The sequence below is a fragment of the Panthera tigris genome, chromosome B3 (assembly GCF_018350195.1).
Source record: "Panthera tigris isolate Pti1 chromosome B3, P.tigris_Pti1_mat1.1, whole genome shotgun sequence".
Taxonomy (NCBI): domain Eukaryota; kingdom Metazoa; phylum Chordata; class Mammalia; order Carnivora; family Felidae; genus Panthera; species Panthera tigris.
In genome coordinates, this window is record NC_056665.1 from 40,596,205 (window position 1) to 40,623,112 (window position 26,908).

At 39.4% G+C, this 26,908-nt stretch overlaps 2 protein-coding genes across 7 annotated transcripts in view; both read right to left on the reverse strand.

Annotated features, from left to right (window-relative positions):
- The window catches only part of ZNF609 (zinc finger protein 609), a 211,708-nt gene extending 211,576 nt beyond the window's left edge, over positions 1–132 (reverse strand). The window contains exon 1 of the mRNA XM_042988639.1: positions 112–132. The gene's annotated coding sequence lies outside the window, so the exon portion shown is untranslated. The remainder of the gene's footprint in view (positions 1–111) is intronic.
- A 4,748-nt stretch (positions 133–4,880) lies between these two features.
- The window catches only part of TRIP4 (thyroid hormone receptor interactor 4), an 83,321-nt gene continuing 61,293 nt past the window's right edge, over positions 4,881–26,908 (reverse strand). For 5 of the 6 annotated variants that reach the window (XM_042988647.1, XM_042988645.1, XM_042988648.1 and 2 more), the window contains 2 exons: positions 12,496–12,598; positions 4,881–5,176 (listed from right to left, as the gene is read on the reverse strand). In XM_042988647.1, coding sequence (XP_042844581.1) covers positions 5,109–5,176; positions 12,496–12,598 — 171 coding nt within the window. In that variant the 3' untranslated portion in view covers positions 4,881–5,108. The remainder of the gene's footprint in view (positions 5,177–12,495; positions 12,599–26,908) is intronic. The other variant, XM_042988646.1, reaches the window with a different exon arrangement.

The window sequence follows — 26,908 nt, forward strand, 5'->3', positions numbered from 1 at the left end:
TCCTGGGTCTCGGAATGCGCGGTCACACGGAGCCCGGATTATAGAGTCGTAGCTCTGGGAATGCTGGAAAACCCGGCGAGCCGGTTAAAACATAGAGAAACTCGAAGAAACCTGGATTGGAGAGCTCGAACCTAACGCTCTCTCCTCCTGGAAAGAACTCTCTCTGGACCTGACTTCCTCGCAGAGAGGTCTCTGGAGGAAGTATCATATTTTAAATACAGAAGACACCAGTTCCGTATGTATCTTTCAACCATGAGGTGAGGAAAAGGCCGTGAGGGATCTGAACGTGAACATCCACAAAGAACAGAAGAGCTAGGACAGCTCATAATGGTTTCATCCATTTTATCCCTTGGTTCAGCAAAGTATCACCCCCCCCCCCAATTTTTTGTCCTTTGTTCTCCAGTTTTTTTGTTTTTTGTTTTTAGGATTAACGCTTGTTTTCCTCTCCAAAGTACCCATTTATCTTTCTAGATCTCATCTCACCATCGGATATTACCAAATCTTGCTTTTTATTATCTAAAAGTCCTATTTTGTCCTTCTTCAACCCACCATTCTTTTTTCTAACGACTGTAACTTATGTCTTTCCTTATCTGTCATTCATCTGTTATTGCCCAGTGCACTACTACATAGTAGACATTCAGGCGATGTTTACCCGAACCCTCCCACCCACCTCTTGCTTGTGAAACAAACACTTCATGACCTCTTCCCTAAAATTTCCACCTCTTTCCACAGCAAACAGAAATTTAATTCTCAAAGCTCCCCATTCTTAGCCCCTCTTCCGTCCTTCTTGTGTCCTTGACCATCTTAGCTCTGCAGTTTTATCTTTCCTTTCTTCCCTTATCCTGAGGCATCCTTCAACAGTGCCATTCAAGATAAGTGTGTGACTTGGGGATAGAGCCAAGTCATAAAACCCCTTTACTCTTCATCTACACACACACACAGCTGAGGAAGAAGAATCTCCCTTTGGTCCACCAAAATTCAACTTGTTCTAGTATAGTACAGGACAGAATTGATCCCTGGGGATAAGACATTTCCAGTCTTTACTGGACGACGTTACAAATGAGGAATCAACTACTTAGCAGGCAGAGAAAGAGTATGGTTCGGTGTTTTAGACTTGGAAGTGACTTAATTAAGGGTTTAACATTCAAGTAGTCATCATTTACTGAAGCATGTGACTCTATCATTGGAGAGGACAGGACTGCAAAAATAGGGAACAAAGGAAAATAAACACTCCTACAGTGAACCTCAATTTTTAGCCAAAGTTATCAAGCCTGGAAGAATCACCAAAAATTTTCAAAATATCCTGTACACTCAAAGATTCTTAAGTTTTGACTTCCTATTCCTCTAGACCAGGGATTGGAAAACTATGGGTGACACACTCACTGCCTGTTTTGGTATGTCCCATGAGCTAAGAGTGTTGTTTTTTTTTTTTTTTTTTTACATTTTTAAATGGGTGAAAAACAAAAGAATATTTTGTGGTGTGAGAATTAATATGAAATTCAAATTTCAGTGTCCACAAATAGAGTTTTAAGGGCTCATAGCCAGTCATCATTTATGTATTACCTATGGATTCATCTGCACTGTAACAGCAGAGCTGAATAGGTGTTAACAGAGACTGTAGGACCAGGAAAGCCTAAAATATTTGCTATCTGGCCCTTTACAGAAAAAGTGTGCTGATCCGTGCTCCAAACAAACTGTCCAGTAGAACTTTCTGCAATGATGGAAATGTTCTATATTTATGTCCTCCAGTTTAGAAGCCACTAGCCCCATGTGACTGTTTGGGCCCTTGAAATATGGTTAATGTGACTGAAGAACTGAATTCTTAATTTTATTTAATTTAAATAACCACATGTGACTAGTGGCTACCATATTAAACAGTACAGCTCTAGACTCTTGTCAAATCTTATGTACTGACATTTTTTTTGCCCCTTGTGCCAACATCTTATTCCCTTCCTATGTCACAACTTCGTATGGATTCTCAGTCCCTCCCATCCACCCCCATCGCCCTATTTATCTGACTCCAAACTAGAATGCCACACTTACTAGGTTTTCTTTCTGGGCTCTCCATTGTCACAACTGAAATCTGAAATCTGATCAGTTTACCAAGTTTCACCCCATGAATTAATCCACATTATGTGCACACATATAAATGGACAGACATTTACACAAGTTTCTTTGTGTCAGAAGGAACTGTGGCTATGGTCTTTCTTCTCTGCATGAGAGAAGTAGAAAAGCCTTCCACATGCTGGATCCCTTGCTGCTGGTGTCTGTGATATGGATCACCTCCCTCCAAACACATTCACAGAAGCTGAGAACAGCAGATGTGTACTTGCTATTTGAATCTCAAGGAAAAAAAAAATCCTTCATCACAGGCCTTTCTTTCCTCCCCCTAGGCCTAATAAACTGAAGTTAGTTGATTTCTCTAGTTTAATAGATGCTTGCTTTTTTTACTGGTCTTTTCTAGCTGGGCAAGAGAACAACCCCAACACTGTCTCAATCTTGGCTAGGAGTTCTAGCAAAAGCATTAAAAAAATTTTACCAAATAAATGAAATCCATATAAATGGGCTTTAGTATAGACAGCAGTTAAAATCGAAAGAGATTAAGGGTTATAACTCATAAAAATCCTAACTTTGTAATTTTTCTAAAAATAATCTTCAAAGTCTAAGTTTTTCACAGCTACTCCCTAGGAAAAAATGGGTTTCTGTACACTTCCAGCTTGAAAAAAGGGGACACCTAGTTCTTTCTCTAGATTAGCTATACCAAGCAAAAAAAAAAAAAACCCTTACTCCAATCCAAACATCTGACTGGAAAGTCAAAGCCTCCTAAGTCCTGACAGAGAAAGTATCTTGTTTCATGTATCTCCCACTCTGAGCTTACATAATTGAGACAGGACCCTGTCTAGAACAGCAAAAACAAAAAACACTAAACCCTTCAGGTACTATACACATTGAGAGCCACTGAACCCAACCATCCAAAAGGGGGCGCAGATATTTAGGCTGCAAAAGAAAACCAGCTCAGAAATGTGAAACTTCCCTCAGGCCAAGCTGTCCCAGAGTTAACAGGGTCAGTGCAAAGTGTTGTAAAGCACTGAAAGGCAATTCCTGGGCGAGTTTGTACTCAGGATGCTAAGAATTTCCACTAGGCTTTAAATTATGCTATTCATCACTGAGCAACTGACGGCCATCTACCCCCAAGTCTCTCCCACACTTCCTCCCGAGTGTCCCACAAATAAAAGAGAGACTTTACACCACCAACCACCACGTGAACTAAAAGGCTTTCACAGTCTAACCATGAAAAGAAGTTTCCAAGTTACTCTGCCATTTACTCATGTGGCACCAGCTGCATATTTTGGATGCTGAGGTGAGTTCTTGTAAATCTGTAATGTTCTTGTAAACTTTCTTATCACAGCACACAAAATGGTTGCATAACCTGAACTCTTGCAGCTCCTGATGTTTTTCTTTAGGTGTACACACACAATCTACCCAGGTGAAAAAAAAATCAATCCAGATTCCTCTGTGCTTGAGCTGTCATTCACATAAAAAGGCAGGTAGCTTTTTGTGGTTGTTGTTTCCTGGGTCCTTCACCTCCTGCCTTTTGGTTTTATTTTGGTACTCAGAAAACGAGACAATTCCAGTGCAGAATTCAAGATATTACTGCTTGGTAAACTATTAACACAGTGTGGCTTCATTAATAATACTAGGGTCTTCAGGAGACCAGAATGAGACTTTTTTTTTCCCTCTAAAGAAGTACCATTAGCTGTCCTTTCCATTTTCTCTACAGAAGTCGAGCAGGAAAAGAAAGAGAATACTGCATATTTGCATTACCAGAACAAGAATCGGGTAGATTTTCCCTGGGAATCCAAAGTGATCAGGCCCCCACAAAACCAGTGCCTAGAGCTATGCAACAAGCAGAGTTCACAGTTGAGTGAACATCAATGCATATGAGTGGAGGCATTTCAATGCAAATACATGCTGAATATGAAGGATTAAAGAAAGGGGAAATTAATCTTTTTCATAACACAGGGCACTTTTTTTTTCTCTCCTGCGTGCTCTCTTTTTTAAGTCATGCACACAACTGCTGGAGGGAATCCAACTTCCCTAGTGTGGTGGTGGTGCTTTATAAAAAGCAGAACATACACATTTAAGACCATGAATTTCCTGAGGATGCCAGCAACTGAGATTCTGACAGCTTTGCTGAACAGACTCAGAAAAAAAGTGTTTCACTAAGTAGGGCCAGACTGATGAGTAAAAAATCTCATTTCAAATCAACCTATTTTTTCAAAGCTCATAGCTTTCTGAGGTGTGATGGTTTAAAAGGTTGGGTTTCAGCATTTGGGGGTATATGAATACATTTACTGAAGGGACTTTATTTTTTAGTTTGCTTCTAATTGTCCCATCTAAGTGATGCTTTTGCAATACCCACAAAATAAATAGGGCAGTTTCATGTTGCTTGAGCAAGTAGCTCTATCTTCTCCCAGTCTGATCTTCTTATGTCCTAACATCTCAAACCAAAGAACAAAGTGGCAGCACCTTTTCAGGTTATCCCTTAAAAAAAAAAAAAAATCTGCCAATGAAGGTTATTCAGCTTTTGAAGACTGTTCACTTCAAGACATGTTGGACTAGAGCAAAAAACTTGTTAAAACCCTTTCTGTCCCATCACAGGTATGCATTAAACATAGGATTCCTCAAACACCTTAATACTCTAACCAGGCTATTACTTTGAAAAGAAACTTTAAAATTCAAGTGGTCTCTCAAAAAAATTGTTAACCTTTGCTAAGAAAGTTCCCAATCTCAAATCCAAGCTTCAGAAAGCAAAGTAATTTCCAACTTGTTCTTTTCTGATACCATTTTGAGAAAAATGTCAAAGACCTAGAATTTTTAAAATAGCATTTTATAAATAATGTATTCAAAGATTTTGACCTACTACATAAAGTAAGAATCCCACTCTTTAAGAAAAATATACAGATTTAGGTAAGAGTCTAAATTCTCAAAGATTCAAGCCTGATGCCAAGCCTTTAGATTTCTAATGCTTCAATTCCAAAGGACCAGTGGATAGCAATTTTAGTACACAAAACTCCACTATGCTGTATAGCTCCTTTTCTCCTGGGTCAGACAGCTTTATTCTGCTTCATTAACCCCTTCTTTGCTCCTTGATGGATCTTGGAATCCAGTTTCCCTGTAAGGGAGAAAAAGAAGCCTCATTATTTATTTTTTATATTTGCAATGCAAATCTTTCCTGGCCTCCCAGGTCTTCTGGTTCCTGTTTTCCTGTCACATTCAATTATCTTGCTTCAGGACTTAGACACTTTCAAACTTCAGAGTTTCATTCTGTAAGAATGAGGAAGCAGTGGGAACATTGTTTAAGGACACACAAATGTGGAGACACACACACACACACACACACACAAGTATTCATTCGCCTAAAGAATCTAAATCGTTAATATTTCTAATTTTGTAGCTAGAAGAAAAGAAACAACACGTTTTTCAGGAGGTCTCATGCTAAGGCAAGTTTGAAAAGAATACACATATATAATAAAGGAAGGCATTTCACACAGTGGGAAACTCATTCCTCTGACCTGTTAACTGGCTGAGCATAATGCATGAACCTCCCTCGCAGTGAGAAAAGCAGTTCAGTTCACCCCTTTGCTGCCTCAGACTTAATAGGGGGAGTGACCTGAAACAGTGGAGTAGAATCCACATGAATGGTTTACTGACAAAGGGCCCCTATCACCAGCTAAGAAGGGCAAAGGTCATAGGCTGTATGACTCTTCTAAGTGTTAAAGTTAGAAAACAAGCAACCTTCCTGTCCCAGGTGACCCTAATGAGAGGTACTTTACTGATGTGGTCCCTGACCTCTGACTCCTCAGATCTACCAGGACGGTTTGGTTCAGTGGTAGCAGCCTTAGGAGCCATCCATCTCATGCATGAAAACAATCTTAACAAAGTTCCTGTCTGTCTTACACATTGATTTCTCCCACAAAGAGTCTCACTTAAGTCAATAGTGATACTGGCACTGAACTGAAACAGAAACAGGTCAGTTTAGCCTCAGCATTACAAAAAAAGATTAACAAACAAGGAGCTTCCCTTTAAGGCAAGCCAGGTGTACTACAGCCCACACCCATAACTGCCCCCCCCCCCCACATGCTGTCATTTTCATTTGTTATAGCAATCAGGTGTACAAGAAAGCAATGGAATAGAAGTCAGGAGACTCAGGTGCTAGTCCATCCCTCTGTGTTATTAACTAGCTGTAAAACCTGGGGCAAGTCATTTAGTCTCTCTAGACTTTAATACTCTCACTTGTCCAACTAAGAATACATGTCTTGACAACTGCAAAAGATTGTGAGAAAATAACCTCAGGGCGCCTGGGTGACTTAATTTCAGCTCAGGTCATGATCCCAGGGTAGTGGAATTGAGCCTCTTATTGAGCACCACCTACACGGAGCATGGAACCTGCTTAACATTCTCATTCTCTCTCTCTCTCTTGCTCTCTCTCTCTCCCCCTCTGCCCATCTCCCCCCACTCATGCTCTCTCTCTCAAATAAAATTTAAAAAAAAATTAAAAATAACATCATCCTAGTTTCCCTTTTTAAGTTTTCTTAAGTTTTGTTTTCTTTTTCTCCTCATCTCTCTACGGGTATACCTGTCTCTGGAGTAACATTTCTTCTTTTTCTGGGCTTCCTCAGAAACCATCAGTAAGCAATACCCTGAATGCTATCCACTAGCATTGTCACAATGCTGTTGATTTTAATTTGGGCTTTACAGCACAGAGTATTCCCAGGGATTTAGGAGTCTTTCATCCCCCAGGCTGCCCAGCTGGAAATCCGAAAATGTGCCAGCAATCTGGCAAAAAGCCCTACTACAAGGCAAGTTTGCCTTTATATTCCTAACGCTACCATAGTGAGCATCAAATGGTAGGTGCTCGGTAATGTGTTCATCAAATGAATTAAACAAAGATGGCAAGGCATACATTACAAATTCGAAAACCTTTGCACTGTAGGGACTAAGTAACCAAAATTAGCAGATATCAGATAAACACTAAGAGTATCCATTGAAAAGGTGGTGGTACCAGAAGCATAAGGAAGTACTGCATCTCACTCAACTTTTTAGGACAAGCTAGGACAGAATTCAGAATCCCACTTAGGACTTCACACTTCTAGTTCTCTAGTCCCTGAGACTACCTAGCTGTATGTGAGGAAGTCACCTAGTCACTCTTGTCCTCAGCTTTTTCTATGCCAAGAGGAAATTGGACTACGTTGTACAGGAGGATTCTTCCAGCTCTATGATATTGTGCCCTAAAAATGAAATGTGATTAGAATAATTTTTTTCTGAGGCTATCTGATAAAGTGCAAAGAGCAGGAAAATCAGAGACAGAAAGATGTGAGCAAAATACAACTTCTATAAACCTATTTACTCAACTGAAAAGTGAAAAGAGTAAAAAATTCCTAACTTACAAAGTTATTGAGAGAATTACAGCTAACATTAAGTGCTTTCTAAATACCAAGCACTATGCTGTTTTTTAATATACATTGTCATTTAATCCAATAACTAATTGAAATACTATATGTTAAAATGCTTCATAAACTCAAAATTCTCTAAAAAAGTAAGGGTAGTCATATTTATGCTGAGGCTTGGGAGTATGTTTCTTACTTATGGTCTCAGTTTACCTTACAACTCTAAGCAAGTCTATTAACTATATGTATTTCAGATTCCTCTTATAAAAAAAGAGCCATTACCTTCTTGACACCCTCAAAGCTTTACTGTCTAAGAACATTCCAAGTATAATCTTTGGAAAACTCCAATCTGATTGTGAAAGCCCTCAAGTGAGACCAGCTCAGGTAATATCAACCCTATGAAGCAAAGCCCTCAATGGATAGGCAAACTAATCCCTGGCTTCAGGGATGATGTCATAAAATGGAAAATAGGAGGAAGGAGATATAAAGGAAGTAGGACTTCTGGAGCATTCCCAGGGATTCAGAAATTCTTTCATCCCCTAGACTGCCTAAGAAAACTATACATGTGCCAGCAATCTGTAAGCTCCTTATAACTAAGGACTTCTTTACATCCCTAACATCTACCACAGTGACTGCCAACAGTGGCCAGCTTAGGCCAGTTGCAGGCAATAAAGGCAAGGGACTGGGGCCTCTTGCACGAAGAAGCAGTCATCACAGTTCCCCTAAGATGGCAGGAATTCTGAACTAGTTCTAGTTCAGCCTCATCTTTCAAGACTTGGGATCTGGACAGTTAACTACAGTAACATACAGTACACTCTTTTAAAAGCAGAGTGGTAATGCTTAATTTCTGTATTTCTCCTATATTTTTACATTTAATACCTACAGCATCTCAGTGTTAACCACATCCTCAATCATCGTGCCTAAGGAAAATCAAATGCATGTGCAGCAAATGGACAAGAAGTTAAAAGGGGAAAGAGTATTTGTCATCAATTGATATAACTCTCCTAGGGATTTCCACATGCTTTGCATAACGTATAAGGCAGTACTTAAATGCATTTATAGAGCAAGTAGTTCATTTAATGTAAAAAGATTTCCTTTGTCTCTTTGAGCATTTAACCTACTCTATTATACTGTTTTGCATTTCCTAATTTGAGCAGACACACAGCCAAATGATATCATATTACACACTGTACTTTTCTGAATGATTTCAAGAAACGGAATTATCCCCAGGTCAAGCAAGCTCAAGTTTATGTGTCCAAAAGCATAAACCAAAATATATGCCTTTACTTCCAGTTATGGAGTGAATAAGTCATGGGAATAAAAGGTACAGCATAGAAAACATAGTCAATGATATCATATTAGTATTATATGGTGACAGATGGTAGCCACACTTGTGATGAGCAGAGCATAATGTATAGGGATGTTGAATCACTATGTTGTAAACTTGAAACTAATGTAACATTGTTGGTCAACTATAGTCAAAAAACTAAAAAATGTATACATACCTTTAAATTTAAGGCATACACACACACACACACACACAGGATACAACAGGTAAATAGGTAGTATTCTAAAAGCTTATGTGCAAGTCAGAGTTTGGAACTTGGAACATGTCTCATAGAACTAATCTATAAAAGATTCCTAAGCCATCCTACAAAACAAAAACAAGGACAAAAACATTTAAGCCAAAGCACTATAATTGAAGGAGAATATTATTAATATTATGGACCTTTACCATTTAGTGTAACAATATAGCTAGAAGAAAATGTGAAGCATTACAGATTAACAGCCAACTATGTATTTTCCCCTGTGGCAGTGAGAGTAAAGACTTTTTCCAGCTATAAGCTACTGAAGGTGGCTCCTTTGGACTACAAGAAGAAAGTTCTGGCAGAGTCTAAGATTTTAAGAGATGGTAAAGAGGAATGAAGGATGAAGGAATGAAGAGTTATAGGGAATAGAAACTTCACACCAAGCTATATCCTCAGGTAGGATGGTTCCCTTTCAATAGAATTTTTTTTTTCCAGGGTGCCTGGCTGGCTCAGTCGGTAGTACATATGACCCTTAATGTCACGGTCATGAGTTCAAGCCCCACGTTGGGTGTGGAACCTAAAGAATTTTTTTTTTTTTTCTGATGCACAAAGGGATTGGTCACCCATTCTTTCATTTTTTCTCTTTAAATTTCGCTTATTTCTGACTGATGTTTCACTTTGGCCTAACAAGGAAGAAGCTGCGGTCTCACAATTTCTCCCTGAAACAAGCAGACAGCCCATTTGACTTTTTAAAGCTTTTAACTACAATGGGGAAAGGACAGAAGGTTACTAAAGCTTTCCCCTAAGAGCATCATTCCTCCCCACCCCTCTACCCCCCCACCCCCATTAAACCTTATTGAGAAAAACAGAGGCCATATATGTAGTGAAAGTAGGTCTCTGGGTAGAGAAAGTACTGGAGTAAAACATCTCACAGAAATATCTAAACTGTTTACAGAGAACATTTTCTCACAGGAGATTAAGCAGCAGGTAAAAACCAAGATAGGGGAGGAAGCTAAGAAAAGGTTATGGGGACTAAAGATCAAGTAGCACTGGGTATGGGAGAAAAGACCTAAAATGTTTTCCTGCTACCACCAGTGCTGATATCAGTGCCTAGAATAAGGTGAGAATGGAACAGGGAGGGATAGAATGCCACAACCAAAAAAGAGGGACAAGAGAGAGATTTAAATACTAAATAGCGGAAGAGTGCCTGGCTGGTTCAGTAGGTAGAGCATGTGACTCTTGATCTTGGGGTTGTGAGTTCAAGCCCCACTTTGAGTCTACAGATTACTTAAAAATAAAATCTTGGGGCACCTGGGTGGCTCAGAATGTTAAACATCCGACTCTTGATTTCAGCTGATGTCATGATCTCACAGTTTGTGGGATCAAGCTCCAAGTTGGCCTCTGTGCTGACAGTGCTGAGCCTGCTTGGGAGTCTCTCTTTCCCTCTCTCTCTGTCCCTCCCCAGCTTGCACTGGCTCATGCTCATTCTCTTTCTCTCTCTCTCTCTCTCTCAAAATGAACTTTATGGGGCGCCTGGGTGGCTCAGTAGGTTGAGCATTTGACTTCAGCTCAGGTCATGATCTCACGGTTCGTGAGTTCAAGTCCCACGTCGGGCTCTGTGCTGACAGCTCAGAGATTGGAGCCTGCTTCAGATTCTGTTTCTCCCTCTCTCTGCCACTCCCCTGCTCACTCTCTATCAAAAATAAACATTAAAAAAATTAAAAATAAACTTTAAAAAAATAAATAAAATCTTTAGAAAATAATGATGAGATCGATCAATCAATCAATCCTAAATAGTGGAGAGGAAGAAAAAAGTTTCCAGGGCCACTTGGCAACCAGCTGGGATAGTCTGAGTTGAATAATATGTAGAAGTCAAGGGCAACTTATGTTCAGATTTTCTGATATATAGGAATCTAAGGAACATATGTCTCATAAATCATAAGAGTTGCCTGAATTTTGTGATGATATACATTAATCTAAATTCATAGTCCAAGCATCTTATTTTGTGATTGTAAGCAGTATTACTCAAAGTGTAGTCAGCTGAGCAATAGCATCAGTATCACTTGGAAGAAGGCCCAGGAACCTATGTTTTAACAGCTCTCTAGGTGATTTTTATTTGCAGTACAGTTTGAAAAGTACTTCTCTATAGAACAGATTTATCAAATGGCTAGTTGGTCCCCCAGGTACAGTGTGAGGTAGAATTGTGCACAACCTAAGACAATGCATGCCCCCAAATTATCCAGTTCACAGAACGGGAAAGCAGTGTCACAGAGGCACAAAATAGTAACTGATGTGAGCAAATGGGACAGTTGCTGAGGTGGTTTTTATTTATTTTATTTTATTTTTTAATGTTTGAGAGAGCGTGCATGAAAGTGGGGGAGGGTAAAACAGAGTGGGGAGGGAGAGAATCTGTAGCAGGCTTATCACTGTCAGCGCAGAGCCTTACTCGGGGCTACATGCCATGAACTGCATTTGCACTGTGAGATCATGACCTGAGCTGAAATCAAGAGTCAAGACACTTAACCAACTGAGCCACCCAGGCGCCCCAAGGTTGTTTTTAAAAATAAGTTAGGCAGAAAGACCACCACTATGTATTTCCTGAGATAGTTTTGAAACAGAAGAGGCTGAGGTAGGACTAGACAGAGGAAGAGAAGTTGGTAGTAGTAGAAGAGTTGGAGATTGAAAAAGTAAAGTCAACAAAAAGTGATTAAGAAGTGAATATGCAAGGGTGCCTGGGTGGCTCAGTTGGTTGAGCATCCAACTCTTGGTTTCAGCTCAGGTCACTATCTCAAGTTTTGTGAGTTTAAGCCCCACATCGGGCTCTATGCTGGCAGTGTGGAGCCTGCTTGGGATTCTCTGTCTCCCTCTCTCTATGCCCCTCCCCCACTCTCGCTGTCTCTGTCTCTCTCAGGATAAATAAACTTCTAAAAATAAAATAAAAGGAAGTGAATATGCAGGAATTCAAAGAGGGTACTATAATCATAAATACATAAAGCAAAAGTTACAGAAAAAATAAATCATCGAGAGGTTTCAAAAAGAGGGCTAGGTTAGAGCTTTAGGAACCAGTAATCAAGGGCAAATTGGGAGTGGAGCCTCCAAAACACTCAAAAAATAGACATACAAACTTCAGTCTTATTCTTGGATTGAAGACTGAAGAACAATGAATAAAGGTCATTATTGCCATTGGCATTGGCTTACTACTTCCTTTAATGAGCAGTGCAGCAGAGCAGAGCATACTCTTTTGGCTGACAAATGAGGATTTTAAATGTAATGGGATCTTAAATGCAAGTTTAGAGTGATTCACTAGCATACCATTAACTGTGGATCAACGTACACTTTGGAAAGGCTATATTGTAGTTAACTTAACATTAAAGTTATCACTAAATATAATCATATTAACCCTCCAATTCTTGACATGCCATAAAACAGAGGAAGAAGAGATTTTTAAAAAGTTGAGCAAGTGAGACACAAGACACAAAGAAAAGAAAATTAGACCATCAAAGTTTGTGACTTACAGATTTTTGGATTTCCTTTAATAGGAAACTTCACAATCATTTCCTGGGGATTTGTGCAGATGAAAACAAATGGAGAATCAGATTCTTGACTCATGTCTGGATACTGTGAAATATAGAAATAACAAGTTCAGACTAGTTGGGACAAATTTTGAATTTCAAGGAGATTAAAGGATGTCCCAGATTTCACCTCAACATTCTGATGATAGCACTCTCCATTTCAGTCAGGTAAAGAGGATTATGCTTAGCAAGCAAGAACAAACCTTCACCTTTCCCCAGGCCTTAGCACAGTGGTCTTATGCAATCTATTGCCTGCCATTTCTGACTTCCTCTAATGGGAACTTCTTTAAAAAAGAATACCTGATATCTTCCCAGAAGAAACAAAACTGACTGTTCTTTTTCTTTTTTTAAGTTTATTTATTTAAGTAATCTCTACATACAACGTGGGGCTCGAACCCACAAACCTGAGATCAAGAAAAAACTGACTGTTCTTTTAACATAAGTGACTGAGAGTTGGGAGAGTCACAGGTCTCCTTCTGGAACATCGGGCACCCCCTAGGTTAACTCAAGTAAAACACTGGAAGATTTAAGAAAAATAGAACATTTGTGGAAATTCTGCAAGAAATAATCAACAGAGCCCTTCTTTCACTAAAAGGAAGGAAGATGATTCATTCTGAAAGGTATGAACATGCAAAAGCTGTTTTGCTGGATGCATTCCAGACTTACTTAGGGTGAAAAGGTAACTGGTAGAGCAATTCTGAAAATTATTTAGAAGCCTCCTTTGGATCTCTCATCACAAATCTGTGTGAATACTTAGGACTTGTATTCCTTCTGCAAAGACAGACACAGAACCTGGAGTAAGACTATGCTGGCCACATAATTACAATTTAAGGAACAACTGAGGGTTGGCAGAAAGTGCTCTCTAGCAATGCCCAACTGATTTGTTGTTTCATTATTTCCTACCTTGGGATGTCTTGTATTTAGCATGTTTGACAAATATGACTCATGGGCTGACTACAACTATGGGTCAGACTTCATTCCCAGAGGAGCCTTTCTCCTAGTAGCTACCATCCTAGGTATGCACTTATTTTCCTCTCTTAGTCACCTGCTAAGATATATCCTCTAAAGACCTAAGGCTCTAAAGTAGAAATGGAGGTTTCAGTAAAATAAGAAAATTCTAATTTCTCTGTAACTAGTGGAAGCATAAACAGTTAAAACTTCTTTACTGACCACTTGACCACTCTGTCTTAGGTGGTAGGTAACGCTATGGAGAAAACAGAGGAATTTTAGCAGCTTTTGGTCCTGCCCACATACCATGGCTTTCAGTGTGGGACAGGTGTGGCATGTACTTTGATAAAACATAGCTTAATATCAAGCATCAGACACAATTATATTCTGAGGCAGGATCAAAATGTTCATGGCAGAAAAGAAAGACTGAAGATGAGAAGGAAAATCCTCTTCTTTCCTTATCCCCTGGATCTTTAGAACTCAAAGAAAAGCAGGTTCCAGCTGTTACTGCTGAGGTGCTTTGGCACGAATAAAACCAGAGGCTGCCATCAAGATCTTTCAACCTAATTCTACAGAGGGCAAAACAGCAGCAGTCACAATTTCCATCTCCAATTTTCTTCCTCTCCCCTCTGTGTCTTAGAGTATTGAGGCAGAGGACAGGCTGCCAGGACCTCATGGCTCTGCTTTTCTGGAACTACAAGCTATTTCAGTCATCCTCTCCTCTTTTTCCTGCATCAATAAATGTTCCCTCTCTACTGAACCAATCCCATTAACAAACATAACTTCTGTAATGTCTGCCATAAAGCAAAAACTCTCCAGATCTCGCATTCTCAAGCTACTGCCCCATTTCTGATTCTCTTTACAACAAAATTCATTAAGAGATTGTCTGTGCTCTCTGCTTCAAATTCATCTGTTTTTTTTCTTGAATTCACTATAAACAGACTTTCACTCCCATCACTCCACCAAAATTATTCTTCATCAACTAAAGGTCATTGTTCACTTCCATGTTACTAAATCAAATGGTCACTTTTTCAGTTCTCATCTTAATTGATCTATTTGTAGAATCTGACAGAATTCTTCTCTCCCCCCTTCTTGAACACATTTGTCACTTGGCTTCCAGGATATCATTCTCTTCCTGGTTTTGCTATTTTACTGATTGCTCATTTCCCCATCCTTTAAATGTTGGGAGTGCTTCAGGGGTCAGGCCTCAGACCTCTTCTCTCTCTACATTCACAACCTTGGGGATTTCCTTCAATCTCAAGAGTTAAAAAATAAGGTCCTGAATTCCTAACTACGAGAGGTGATGGATGTTAACTAAATTTATTGTGGTAATCATTTTGCAACATATATGTGTATCAAATCCTTCTGCTGTACACCCTACACTAATACAATGTTATGTGTCAATTATATCTCAATAAAACTGGGGAAAAAATGAGGTCCTGAAAGTAAAAACCTAAACCACAACGAGATACTAGTTCGTGCTCAAGAAATGACTACAATAAAACAAAATAAAACAAAAACAAAAAACATGGAAAATAACAAGTGCTACTAAGGATGTGAAGGAATTAGAACCCTCATGCATTGCTGGTGTGAATGTAAAATGGTGCAGCTGGAGTGGAAAACAGTGTGGTGGTTCTTCAAAGAATTAAAGCAATTCCACTTACGTGTATATACCCAAAAGAATTCAAAGTAGGGACTCACATACTTGTGTACCAATGTTCATAGCACCATGATTCACAATACCCAATAGTATCCACAATCCAAGTGTTCATCAGCAGATGAACAAAATACCGTACATATGTACAGTGGAATATTATTCAGTCTTAAAAAAGAATCGAATTCTGATATATGCTACAACATGGATGAATCTTGAAATATTATGCTAAGCGAAATAAATCATGCAAAAGGACAAATATTGCATGATTCTACCTATATTAGGTACTTAGGATAAGCAAATTCATAGAGAAAAAATAGAGGTTACCAGGGCGTGGGGGGAGGAGGAACAAGGAGTTATTATTTAATGAGTACAGAGTTTCTGTTTGAGATGATGAAAAAATTCTGGCAGATAATGGTGATGGGTTGTACAACACTGTAAAAGTACTTAATGCCACTGAATTGTATACCTAAAAATGGTTAAAATGGTAAGTTGCAGGTTATATATTTTATCACAATACAAACAAAATTTAAAAAAAATCAAGATCCTGAATTCTTTTCTAAACCTGCTCCTGTCTTATCCATACCCCCTTTAAAATGAGTGAATGATCCCATCTTTCCAGTGGTTCAGGCCAAAACCCCCACAATCAACCCACTGAGAAATCCTGTTAACTCTACCTTCAAAGGATGTCCAATACCTCACCACTTCCTAAGACCTCTATAGCTACTCCCTGATCCAAGCCATCATAATGTTTCCTTGGATTACCACAATAATCTAATTGGTCTGTTTCTGCCCTTAACCTCTTTCTTTTCTATTTTTAACACAGCAGTCAGAACTATTTAAAAAAATATATCAGATCATGTCACTCCTCTGCTTAAAACTCTCCAGTGGCTTTTCATCTCATTCAGAATAAAAGCCTAAATCCTCACCGTGACCTTCAGGTCCCTAGACAATCTGGCCCCCCATTTTCTTTCTTTCTTTCTTTTTTTTTTTTTTAATTTTTAATGTTTATTTATTTCTGAGAGAGACAGAGTGTGAGCAGGGGAGGGGCAGAGAGAGAGGGAGACAGAATCCAAAGCACACTCCAGGCTCCGAGCTGTCAGCAGAGCCAGACATGAGGCTTGAACTCACAGACCGCAAGATGCTGACCTGACCTGAGCTGAAGCTGGATGCTTAACCGACTAAGCCACCCAGGTGCCCGTGGCCCATTTTCTGACACCTTTTTCTACTACTTTCACCCCCACTTTCACTCCACTGTGGCCACAATGGTTTGTTGTTCCTGTCTCTGGGTCTTTCCACTTGCCTAGTCCCTCTTCCTGGAATGCTCTACCCCCTAGCCCAGATATCCACCTGGCTTCTTCTCTCTTTCTTCAGAACTTTATTTAAACGTCAACTTTGCAGTAAGTTTTCCCTCATCATTCTATTTAAAATCGGAGCACCAAACTCCTCACAAACTTGACACTCTCAACCCCTCTCTCCTTTTTTTTTTCTTACAGCATTTACCATCATCTGATACTACATAACTTTACTTATTTAAATTTTTAAAAGATTTTATTTTTAAGTCATCTCTACACCCAACATGGGCCTTAAATTCATAACCTATAAGCTTCCAACTTCGGCTCAGGTCATGATCTCACAACTTGCGTGTTCAAGCCCTGCGCCAAGCTCTGTGCTGCCAGGTCAGAGCTTGGAGCTTGCTTTGCATTCTGCTTTCCTCTCTCTTTGCCCCTCACCCACTTGCACTCTCTCGCTCTCAAAAATAAACATTAAAACAAATTTTTTTTTTTAATTCACAACTAGAGATCAAGAGTTGCATGTTCTACCAACTGAGCCAGACAGGTGCCCCTAAAAATTTAAATATGGCTTCCCTTTACTAGGATGACAGCTCCATGAAGGCAAGGATTTTTGTCTGTTTTGTTTATTCCTAAGCACTTTGAATCATGCCTGACACACAGTAGGCAACCAATAATTATTTGTTGAATTTGGGGCATTTGGGTGGCTCAGTTGGTTAAGTGTCCAACTCTTGATCTCAGCTCAGGTTGTGATCTCAGGGTCATGGGTTCAAGCCCCATGTTGGGTTCTGTGCTGACAGCTCAGAGCCTGGAGCCTGCTTCAGATTCTGTGTCTCCCTCTCTCTCTGCCTCTCCCGCACTCACACTCTGTCTCTCAAAAATGAATAAATGTTAAAAAAAATTAAATTTTTTGTTGTTATTGAATTAAAAAACAATGAATTTATCAACTTGTGCATTAAGGTTATCTTTTTTTTTAAATTTTTTTTTTTTAACGTTTATTTATTTTTGAGACAGAGAGAGACAGAGCATGAACAGGGGGAGGGTCAGAGAGAGAGGGAGACACAGAATCTGAAACAGGCTCCAGGCTCTGTGCTGTCAGCACAGAGCCCGACACTGGGCTCGAACCCACGGACCACCGGATCATGACCTGAGCTGAAGTCGGACGCTTAACCGACTGAGCCACCCAGGCGCCCCTAAGGTTATCTTAATCATGCTAAATACACACAGGCTGGGAACTAGACACTCTTAGGATGATAGCCCTGGGTAAAAGTAGGTGCTATCCTATAATCTGTTACCCCCCGCCAAGATAAATTAGAATTCTTGGCAAGTGGGCCAATAAGGCCTTATGTTTAATATAAACTACCCTGACATATATTAATAGAGTAAGCAAATGTCAAATAACAGGGAAAATGATGGACAAATGAAATTATAGAACAAGAGGTTTATGGGACCCATTCTTGCTTCACAATAAAGATAAACATCAAAATCAGCTTTCCAAACTTAATCTAAATCCAAGTTTTATGTGAATATCTCTTTTCCCAAACTATTACTGAACTTCAGGAGGCTTACAAGAAACAGAGCTGACGAGCAAAGCAGCCTGCAAAAAAATAAAGCAAAGGCCTATGTGTTGGGAAAAGGGGTAGAATACATTAAAGCAAAGTCAGTTTGGCACAGCCTCAGTACCTCCAGAAAAGCACAATCACTGTAACTGGGGTCTGGACACTATGGACCAGATTAAACACTGACAAGTCAGTGACTTACAAGAAAGGGATTTTGGTCTGAGAGTAAAAAGACAAAAATGCACCTGATGGAGAGAAAAGTAAATTAGGGGCACCTGGCTGGCTCAGTCAGTAGAGCACATGACTCTTGATCCTTGGGGTAGTGAGTTCAAGCCCCACATTGAGTGCAGAGCTTGTTTTAAAAAAGAGAAAAGTAAATTAAGAGAAGGTTCATATTTAGAAACAGTGTGAATAAACTCCGGACGCTACAGTAAGGGTCAATGAGAGCACATCAGACAGGTTAGGGAATGTGGATTTTAAGATCAGGCAACTCAAAGCAACCATTCAAATTCAGTAACAGATTCCTCAGGAAGTTGCTGCTGTTCTTGCCTATGAAAACATGACTCCTATCACCTGGTTTCCAGCCTGATGAGTGGGGGAGGTGGGCCTACTCTTCTTTCATGCCTCATAAATTTCATAGCTGTCTAACATAACAGGTAATTAACTACTAAACAGCCATTTTCTTCTCTTCTCCAGAGGGAAATTGTTCACCAGTCATTTAGAAAACATTTCTTTTGCCATTTTCATAAGAGAAAAAAAAAGGTTAGTAGTTTTTGGCAATCACCACTAATTCAGAGTCAAGTGGCCATTTTCACCAACTCTGCAAGCCTCCATTTAGTCCTTGTACTGAAATGATCAGTAACTCCTAAATGATGCCACTCTTGACAACAAATCCCCAGATGACCTATAACTCTTATACCTGTCTCCAGAGGACTAACAGCTACTGCAAACAGTTAAGAAAGAACTCACTGACAAAGAACATATATTTGCTGTAGGTTTTCTTGGTTTAAACTTTGGGGAACTAGATAGGACATGAAATCAGGCTCTGAAATCTAGTTAGCTGAAAACCAACTCCACGAAGATTGAGGTGATAATACTCAGAAAGAGAGAAGGAAATAAGTCTGATAAAAAGGCTACAAGTAAAACAGATCCAAAGAAGCATATCCTGAAAGCAATTCTCTAATAGTTCTCTAATAGTTCTTGTTTACCTTTTCTGTTAAAGCAATTCAACAAGTCTACAGGACACACAACTAGTACCTTAGGCCCCACTATACTGGAGGATAAAACTTTTCTCACATCAGAATAACATAGGAGTAGTGATGCTCTGACAAGATGACAACTGTATATTTGACTGGAGTTGGATAGAGACCAAGCCAGCTGGCCCAATATGGGATCACTGAATTCCCACGTACAAGTACCCAAATCAAATCATGTGCTCAGTATAGGGGCGTTTGAGTGGCTTAATCAGTTAAGCATCAGACTCTTGCTTTCGTTTCAGGTCGTGATCTCAAGGTTTTTGAGTTTGAGCCCTGCAATGGGCTCTGAGCTGATAGGGCAGAGTCTGCTTGGGATTCTCTCTTTCCCTCTCTCTATGCCCCTCCCCTGCTTTCACTCTCTCTCTCTCTCTCTCTCAAAACAACATTTTTTTTTTTTAATAATCATGTGCTCAGTATCAAAGATGGAGGGATTGCAGCTCAATGCTACAGAGTTCATATTTGCTCCAGGTGAAAAGAATAATATGCAGCTTAAGGGTCTTACAGCCATTTGTGGAAGATGACCTAGTTGAAGCCACACAGCATTGGTTTCCTGGTCCCATCCTCCTCACAGTTAAGTTTCCACTGTGGCTTTCTGTGCTCTTTGGAATTCTATGCTAGAACCTCCATACACAAGAGAACCTAAGCAAGTGTATTTTCTCTAAAATTAACTGCATAGCTTTTCTGCCTTCTTTAAGACCTAAATGGAAATCACCCACTCACAACAGTTATTTTTGGTCTTAAATTTCCTATAGCAGGTTTTCACTCCAACTTAAACTAGTGAGAACCAAAAGAAAATTACTCTTAATTAAAGATACTATGTTGTAAGGTCCTTTAACCATTGAAGTCTACATTTGGGACTAATAACTCAGAATGCTAAAACTCCTCTTAAGGGATAGGACTATTTTAGAATTTATCTCCCAACGGGAGGCAAACTGTCAGGCAAACTGGTGCTATTAACAGTAACAATATGCCTTTATTGAATGATATTTGTCTTTGAGAACAAAACAGATTAAAACATTTTAAACTATCCAAATAAAAAATCATAACACTGTATGTTAACTATACCGGAATTAAATGTTTGTTTTTTTTTTTAATTTTATTTTTAAGCGATCTCTACATCCAACATGGAACTGAAACTCACAACCCCAAAAATGAGAGTCACATGCTCTCCCAACTGAGTCAGCCAGGCACCCCTGGAATTAAAATTTTTCTTTTTTATCATAAAAAAATTGATTTTTGTATGGTGATTACATATTATAGTACTTCTTTCCTTTACTGCTATAATATAGGTTTTCTTTACCACAGGTCATTTATTTCAAAGTTATTTATCTTAAAAGAATATTTTCTCTCTTTTCCTTAAAGTTTAGTTATTTATTTTGAGAGAGAGAGAGAGAGAGGCAGAAAGAGAGGGAGAGAATCCCAAGCAGGCTCTGAGCCATCAGTGCAGAGCCCAATGTGCGGTTCGAACCCAGAAACCATGAGATCATGGTCTGAGATGAAATCCAAAGCTGGACATTTAACTGACTGAGCTATCCAGGTGCCTCAAGAAAATTCTTTTTTTGTACACTCCATGTGGACTAATGATACTACCATTCACCCAATTGCCAGAGCCCAAAACCCAAGTTTATCTCAGATTTCTTTCTCTTATCTTTCATATCCAATCAAATAACCAAGTCCTATAGACTTTACCTCCTAAACATTTCAATCATCTGTTCCTTTCTGCCCAACTCATCTGCCAGAGCAATAATAGAAATATGAACACAGTAGCCCAGGGAAGGAAGTGATTAGTCTTGTCAGGGAGGAAATGGACTGAGGTCTAGGAAGACACTACAGAGAGTGACATCTGAGTTGTTTAAAAGGATGAATATGAACTATAGTGGTAGAGAAGAGCATGGTGACCTGATAAAGGATGGCATACTGAGGAAGACAAATTCTTTCTTCAGTACTCACCTTTTTTAGAAGCTTCCTTAACCCTCTCCACCCCGCCCCCAGTCAAACTGCGTTAGGAGTTAGGGCCTCTCACACATTCCTTTTTCATATGATAATTAGTATGGTTGGGTTTTCTTATCTCGGTCTCTTCTAGTAGACTGAAAGATCCAGAAAGATGAAGTATCTGTTAAAACTCTGGATCCTTAGTCTTTTTTTTTTTTTTTTTTTTAATGTTTACTTATCCTTGACAGAGAGAGAGAGACAGAGCGTGAGTGGGGGAGGGCCAGAGAGAGGAAGACACAGAATGGGAAGCAGGCTCCGGGCTCTGAGCTGTCAGCACAGAGCCCAACGCGGGGCTTGAATCATGAACATGAGAACATGACCTGAGCCGAAGTCGGACGCTCAACCAACTGAGCCACCCAGGCGCCCCTGGATCCTTAGTCTTTAGCGCAGTTCCTGGCACATGACAGATGGTCAGTTAATACTTACTGAATGTATGATTGTATAACATTCCAAGCAATAAAATCTTAGATAATTTGCTACCTGGTTCGTACAGTAGACTAGGTGAAAAATTAAGAAGCCGTGAACAGATTGCAAGAAGATACCAAGGCTACAGCAGATTCCTTCTAGATCAAGCAGACCACTTTCTCTCTAAGCCTCGGTTTACTTACAGGTAACATGAAGGTGTCACATTAAGTGATTGATTCTACTTACATAAAACCTCTTACATCTATTCCCCTCTTGTCTAATTTCACTGGCATTATCCTAGAACAGACCTTTGAAAATATCTCGACCCTGGAATGACAACTGCCATCTCATTAGTCTCCCCACCTTCAGGCTCTTCACTGCAATTAATCTTCCACCTTGCAGTCAGATCCATTTTCCTAAATGGAGGCCCTGATCACGTTCCAAACACCCCGGCTCCATTCCACAACTGACTACAGATCAAAGTCTTACCTCTGAAGCCTATCATTCAAAGCTATCTACCATCTGACCGCAACATACCTTTCCATTCTTGTTTGCTGCTTCTTCCTCTTCTTCTCCCAGTTTGTCTCTCAACAAACTGGTTTGCTATTATTCTCTGGACAGGCCCCTAACTTCCCACCTCACGCTACTCCTCCTCCTTGGAATATGCTTTTCTTATCAACTAAGTAGGAAGACCTGAACAGCAATCCCAATTCTACCATTTACTGACTGACACTATGCAAATTACTTTAACTCTCTGTCTTGAATTCTCTTCTCTTTAAAAGAGGGATAACGATACTTTGCTTGAAGTGGTTGTGAGGATAAGAAAATAACATACACAATAGGCCTTGTATAATATAGCTGATCAAAAAGTGAGATTTTATTATTATTACCTTTCAAGGCTAATTCAAAAGCCATATTCTTTTTTTTTTTTTAAGTTTATTTATTTATGTTGAGAAAGTGTGATAGAGTATGAGGAAGGGGCAGAGAGGGAGAGAGAATTCCAAGCAGGCTCTGAGCTGACAAAGAAGGCTTAAACTCAGATCATGACGGAGTTAATCATCATTAACAGATATCATGACCTGACCCAAAATCTAGTCAGATACTTAACTGATTGAGCCACCCATGCAGCCCAAAAAGCCATATTCTTAATAAAGTCTTTTGGGGTCCCTTCTAGCTAGAAGCAACCTTTCTGTCCTTTAAATTCCTCAGAGACACTCTACTTTTCAAGACAGTTATCCTTGCTTTTTATTTTGTTTTTCTTTGTTTACATACATATTTTACCTATCTAGTAGTCTTTTAAACACCCTGAGGACAGACCCCATGGCTAATTCATCTTTTTATTTCTTGTAGTGTCTAAAACAATGTCTGATTTATGGTAGGCACTCAAGTATTTACTGATAAATACTTAAGAAAACCTTAAGAGTTATAGGTTTGTTTTCAGATGAAAAGGTAAAAACATTAAAGAATTTACATAAATGTATAGACAAGTGTTAACGTTCCCCTCCTCTTTTCGGGATAAGTACAAAGGAAAGCAAAATGCTTTCTGGAATATAAAAAAATATACATGGTTGTGCTCAACTCAGCAAGTAGGCATTTGACACCCAGATTACAAAACAACTTTAAAGATAGTCTGCTCTGACCTAGAAATTCCAGTAAATATTCTAGTCTTCATGAGAATTCTGAAAATATGTTCCCTGTTTCACTCAAGTAAGCTGTACTTTTAAAGAACAGCCTAGGGTTAGGCTAGTTGTGGCAGACACACAGTTCCCCTCTTTGTTGGGTCTCTGACACAGCCCTCATGATCCCTTAGAAATCCACATTTTAGGTCTATAAATATGCAGGTTTTCTCAGTATGACAGAGGACATTTTCACATATTTTAAAAGAAAGTAGGGGCACCTGGGTAGCTCACTCGGTTGGGCGTCCAACTTCGACTCAGGTCATGATCTTGCCGTTTGTGAGTTCGAGCCCCGCATCGAACTCTGTGCTGGCAGCTCGGAGCCTGGAGCCTGCTTTGGATTCTTTGTCTCCCCTTCTCTGTGCCCCTCCCATGCTCGAGCTCTGTGTCTGTCTCTCAATAATGAATAAACATACATACATACATACATACATACATACATACATAGAAAGAAAGAAAGAAAGAAAGAAAGAAAGAAAGAAAGAAAGAAAGAAAGTTTGTGGGGGTGCCTGGCTGGCTCAGCCAGTAAAGAATGTGACTTTTGATCTTGGGGTTGTGAGTTCAAGCCCCATGCTGGGCACAGAACTTACTTTAAAAGAAAAAGAAAAAGAAAAAGAAAAAGAAAAAGAAACTTTAGGGATACTGCATTTTTAAGGCTGTTATCTGGGTTGAATACTAACTATTCCTTCATTCTCTAATTTCTCACCTCTCAGACCTACAGACAATCCATTGATTGATGATAGAAGATGATGATTTCCACACATGATTTTTGCAAACCTTCCTGATGATCTGTATTGCTTGGATACCCTTATAGGAGAAGGACCAAATAATACTCTCTACCCCAATGAAGACTTCAATTCTATTGCTAATGTCAGTTATATAGGTACCCAGCAGAACTGCTTCAGCATAACTCTTTAAAGATAGGTCTTAGCTATTATAAAAGCCATAAGATCAAACGGACTGAAGGGTCAGTAAACTGGCAGGAGAGGAATGGATTTAGTCAGAAGAAATGGAATAATCAATGACCTTGGAGATTTCAGACAAATCAGATTTTCTATTGAAGGCAGAGATATAAATAGCCCAAACACAACATAGACAAGTAGAAACAAAAGCCACCAACTCAACTTTCTGTTTGAAAACTTGTTAGGTCTAGAGAACTGTTCAAACCACAGCTGCTAATGGTTATGGATTTGGCAATCAAAATGTCTTTGTTAAAAGAAAAAAAAAGAGTTTTAACTGCCTTACTATTGAGGTTACAAACCACAGCCTTGATGCATTGTTGCAGTCAACATCCTCCCTGCTGTTTTTGAGAGCTTACATCTGCTGCTGGCAGATAAAGTGCTGGCAAACTGCATGGGCTCCTTCCAGGGGAATACAGGAGAAGTTGTAACTAGATGGCTCTCATCTACCTTTCTCTCCTGAGTTGAGCCCAGAGCCTTTGCTGCATCATTCTTGTCTTGTCTAGGTTGATTCCCTGCCATTACTCAGAGGGCTGGGGGTCTAGTGGGATTTTCTTCTGGCACAAATTGGCCATGCCAGCCATACTACTCTTAGAAGATAAAATGAAGACGAGTTCTTAGCTCAGGGCAAAGCATTTTAAGCACATATTTTAAAAAATCACTTAAAGTATAGTGTACTTGATTTTAAACAACCTCTAATAAAACTTTTTTTTAAAGAGACTAAACGATCACATTATGCCAAAAATAGTGAGGGCTTAGTATATTTTAACTTATCAAAGAAAGGCCAAGAATGTGAGGTCAGGAAGTAAGTTACTGAGTTTCTTTGGGGAAGGAAAAAGGAACAAGATGGAGAAGTAAAATGTGGTCCAAGCCACACATGAGATTAGTTTCAGTTGAAATAAAAACTACTAGATCTACATTGGTTTTCAAAGAAAATGTCATTCAGCTGGGTAATGAAAAATGAGTGTAAAGGTGCAGAAAGAAGACATAGGTCAAGAAATTGTTTTCTGTATGATTCTCCCTCAGTGAGATGACCTATGACAATAAAAGAAAACCAAACATACTTAGGCTAGCACTTTCTTAGCTGTATATACAAGATACCAGTTATGCAGTATGAAAGTAGGTAGTGTGTATGAGGTACGGGGAGGGGATTTATGGTCGAAAAGTTTAACACTGTATGTTGTATCCATTAGACGTAACAGACAGTTGTATCAGACAGTCATAATGCACACTAGCGTATTAAGGTCTCTGAGAAGGTCTACAGTAAACAAACACATTTGTCTGATACAAATACATTTTCCAAATGTATGTGTCCATTCAGAACCACCTCCCCCTATTTTTATTTCCCCAGAGAACACCTATACATGGAAGAGTTTGGGAAATGCTAGTCTAGGGCTATTATTCCTAAACTTTCAACTCATTCTTACAGTAATGAGAGTAAGGTTTGTAAAACAGACTAGGCAATCACATTACTAACACCACAGAACCACAGCTCAAAGACAGGTAGATTAGCAAAGACGCTTGAGACATTTTCCGAAAGGCAGCCAAATACCAAAGCTACAACTTTTAAAAGATCTTTATCTAATAAATAATCCCCAAATAAGACTAATATCAATTCTGCATACATTCATGAGCTACCCCCAAAGAAAAGAAACAGTGGGGAAAAGCCCCAGAAAAGCTGACCATAGGGAAAATGAGTAAGGGATTCCTATTTGATGAAGCCTACTGGCTTCTGGCATTTGGAGATATTCTAATGACATATACCAGAGAAACTCATAAGGAGAGTTGCCAGGACCTCCAGCTGGGAACATATGGAAGGATTCCTACATTTCTATGTGCTGCCCTCAGCATCCTCAGGATAAAAGACAGAATCTAAGCTCAAGGAGGAGTATCATGCTGACCTGAAAGAGAAGCATCCATGAGAAACCAAAAAAGATTTGTCAATTAGATTTCTAACTCCCATAAGCTTGCTGTACTACACAGACTAGGATTACTGTTTCCTACCCTTCTCTACACATTTTGTGGAAGGAAGAAGACTGGCTGTCTAGTGATTGAAATCATTTGACCTTGTATCAGATGGTGGTTTGCTTGATGGACAAATAAAAAAATAAAGGAAGGCCCTTTGCCAAACCCCACCACCCACATACCAGATGCTCCAGATTCCCCTTTTTAAATTTTTTTAACTTTTAAAAATAGGTTTATTTATTTTAAGAGAAAGAGAGAGAGAGCAAGCATGTGCGCACACGTGCAAGCAAGGGAGCAGCAGAGAGAGAATCCCAGTGTGGGGCCTGAACCCATGAACCATGAAATCATGACCTGAGCTCAAACCAAGAGCTGGACGCTCAACCAACTGAGCCACCAGGTACCCTGATTTCCCTTTAAGAATGCAGATATCCTATGAAGAAAATATACTGATAACATATTAACTCATCCTAAGCTATTAATGCCTGTGACAGTCTTTAAAACTATAAGGCCTACACCAATGTAAGCAATTTTTATAACTGTTACTTCTAGACTGAAAAAAAAAGGGGAAAGAGAGGAAAGAAGATACTGGGGAAATGGGCAAAAGGCCCATGGAAGCACAGGTACAACGGTGTGGAAAAAAGGGTCTCCAC